The 2,500-nt window shown below is 37.0% G+C and overlaps 1 protein-coding gene across 6 annotated transcripts in view; it reads left to right on the top strand.

The window, feature by feature from the left end:
* Nucleotides 1–2,500, top strand: part of LOC137967650 (NLR family CARD domain-containing protein 3-like) — a 308,047-nt gene that overhangs the window by 81,232 nt on the left and 224,315 nt on the right. For 5 of the 6 annotated variants that reach the window (XR_011116550.1, XR_011116551.1, XM_068814169.1 and 2 more), the window contains exons 3-4: nucleotides 41–205; nucleotides 1,479–2,141. The exons of the other annotated variant lie outside the window; for it this stretch is intronic. Coding sequence is in view for 3 of the 5 variants with exons in the window: in XM_068814169.1 (XP_068670270.1) it covers nucleotides 199–205; nucleotides 1,479–2,141 (670 nt within the window). In the remaining 2 variants the exon portion in view is untranslated. The remainder of the gene's footprint in view (nucleotides 1–40; nucleotides 206–1,478; nucleotides 2,142–2,500) is intronic. 6 annotated transcript variants of the gene reach the window in all.

Raw genomic sequence — 2,500 nt, 5'->3', positions numbered from 1 at the left:
AGGTACCAAGTTCTATTTTCCTTTTTCACCTCTCACTTAGGGACACAGACAAAACAAGTCATGGATGCTTGAATGGTGGCTTTGAGATATATTACATGACAACATGATGATCATCAAAAGACTTGACAAGATGGTGATCGTTAATAGAATTTTTCAAAGCAATGGAAACATGATGATGATGATGGTGTAAAGGTCAGCATGGAAGGTAAAGTGCAAGTAAACACAAAATATTGTGGGAGACTTTGGAGTGAAAATTAACTCTTTGATCAGAATGAAGTTTTATCCTTTTGGAGATGTAATTTAGGTAGTGGGAGTGGCCGGTTAGCACAGCTTGCTTTCAAACTCAAACTTGAAGTGGAACGTTATCATTCCTTAGAGAATGTTCATTTTTGCTTTTGTTAACAATTAATTTTGCTAGTGCAAACATGCATGCCAGGGACGTGCAGTCAAATACTGGTAATCAAATTGGAACAAAAGTGAAATACATGGAGATGGAGCTGAGCTACATGTAATAGGACGATCTATATATACAAGTAAATAACTGTGATACCATTGGTTTTGCGTTCTCATTAGTTGTGAAATAATCCTGAGTTACTGAAAACCAAAGCTGCTGCCACATTAATTTCAATGATAAGAATCAAGGGATTTGAAAAGTAAAGGAATGACTGAGCAAAAATACTTCAAATTAAATTTAAATCACTCCATAATGTACATGTAATTAGTGCCATTTTTAAAAACAGGAAAAGGGTGCTTTTGTTGTGGTTTAATGTCTTTCAGCTTGTTTAAATGTTTAACTGGGTTGAATTTTTCAAACCAGTTAATAGTCATCAATTAACCACTGTTTGTAATTATGCGTGAAAGAAACTTGCAACTTGTGATTATTTCAAGGGCATTCAAGGTGTTCTAATCGAGAAAGGCACTTTTTTTTATCGTACGTATTGATCTTACGTGATTGGCATTGCATACAGCTGTAAATGTACATGTAGTGGGGACACTTGTTAAGTAAAGGTATTAATTAAGGGAAGTAAGATGGAGAGGTATAGGGGGAAGAGCAGAAAGTACTGAAAGGGAAGGGAAATGTGGATCGAAGAAAGAGACAGGCCACTTGCTACGAAAACCACCAATCTGTGAAATGGGCCCAAGTTACCGAGTCACTGCCCCGCCCACTTTTGTTAAACATTTTGATGAAATTCCTTTCCCACAGGCTTAAGGTGTGCTATAACAACCACAACAATGGAAAAACACGTTTTCAAAATTTATCTCTGTTTTCTTTGGCAATCGCACAAAAATGTCCCACAAAGAAAACTGTGATGAAGTCTTCTTCTTCTCTGATAATGTCTTGTATAATCTTCATTCTCAAGCCTCCTCCGAGAGCATTTCCACAATTATAGAGTCACTTACTTTGCTCCAAATTTGTTCCTAGCAAATATAGAATCTAATAGGTGATAAATGATTTTGCTTTGTTTTTTAAATCTTAGGTGGAAAGAAAGGGAAACTTTGTTTGCCTGTCCTGGAAGACTGTTATGGCATGCCCCCACAGCTCAAAGTCAAGCCACCAAAACTGAGTGGTCTGCAAAGGGTCAGCAAACCCTGGGGAAGTGTTGATCTGCCAATTGATATTTTGCTACTGACAGCGGAGGATTGTGAGTTCTTGAGTTGTTACTCGTTTCTGGGGCAACCTGTCAAAAGTTACAACATGGAAGTTGGTACGATATATTTTGGATACATTGGCACTGATCAAAATCAGCTAAAGGTTGCATTAAAGACATGTGCTAAAGGTTCTGTAGTCCCAGGGGGATCTTCAACAGCAGTAAAAAATGCAGTCAGGGTCTTGAGGCCAAAGGCTGTATTTTTGGTGGGAACTTGCCACGGTTTAAGCTCAGATAAAGTCAAACTAGGCGATGTAGTTGTATCTGCCAAGTTGACAACACCAGCCGGATTCAAAATTCCCGTGAGTTCACATCTTGGTGATCTTGTTAGAGATGCACCCTTTGGGTGGGTTGCTCCTTTGGAAAATCCAGATGAATTGGAAGTTAAAGTACATTGTGATGGTGATATTTTAAGCCAGGCAGAGTGGTGTAAAGTTGCTGATCTTCAAAAACAATACCCAGAAGCAATTGCTGTAGAGACAGAAGGGGAAGGTAATTGTTTTAATAACGAATGGAAATAAACCCTCAACTGATTTGTATTAAGATAAATCCAGGAAAAATCATAAAGTCATTAAATGCTTTTACCTCTCTAATCTATCTGTGAATGAAACGTTAAATAGCTTTTCAAGGAAATAATATTATTAAGCTATGTATTTGCTGAATGTTTTTTCCATGTAATGAAGGTTCATAGAGAGGTGATATCCAAGATTATTGTAGTGTCTTAATGAGGCAGCTTCCTTTGAAATGCATTATCTCCAACTTGAAGGTTGAAGGTTTCATTTTTCTATGTTTTGGTAATCAACACGTAAATTTTATACATGTACAAATTATACCATGTTTTTAGAATAGAA

The sequence above is a fragment of the Montipora foliosa genome, chromosome 8 (genome assembly GCF_036669935.1).
Source record: "Montipora foliosa isolate CH-2021 chromosome 8, ASM3666993v2, whole genome shotgun sequence".
NCBI lineage: Eukaryota > Metazoa > Cnidaria > Anthozoa > Scleractinia > Acroporidae > Montipora > Montipora foliosa.
Note: the sequence above shows the minus strand (reverse complement) of the source record. Positions and strands in the feature narration are given on the sequence as shown.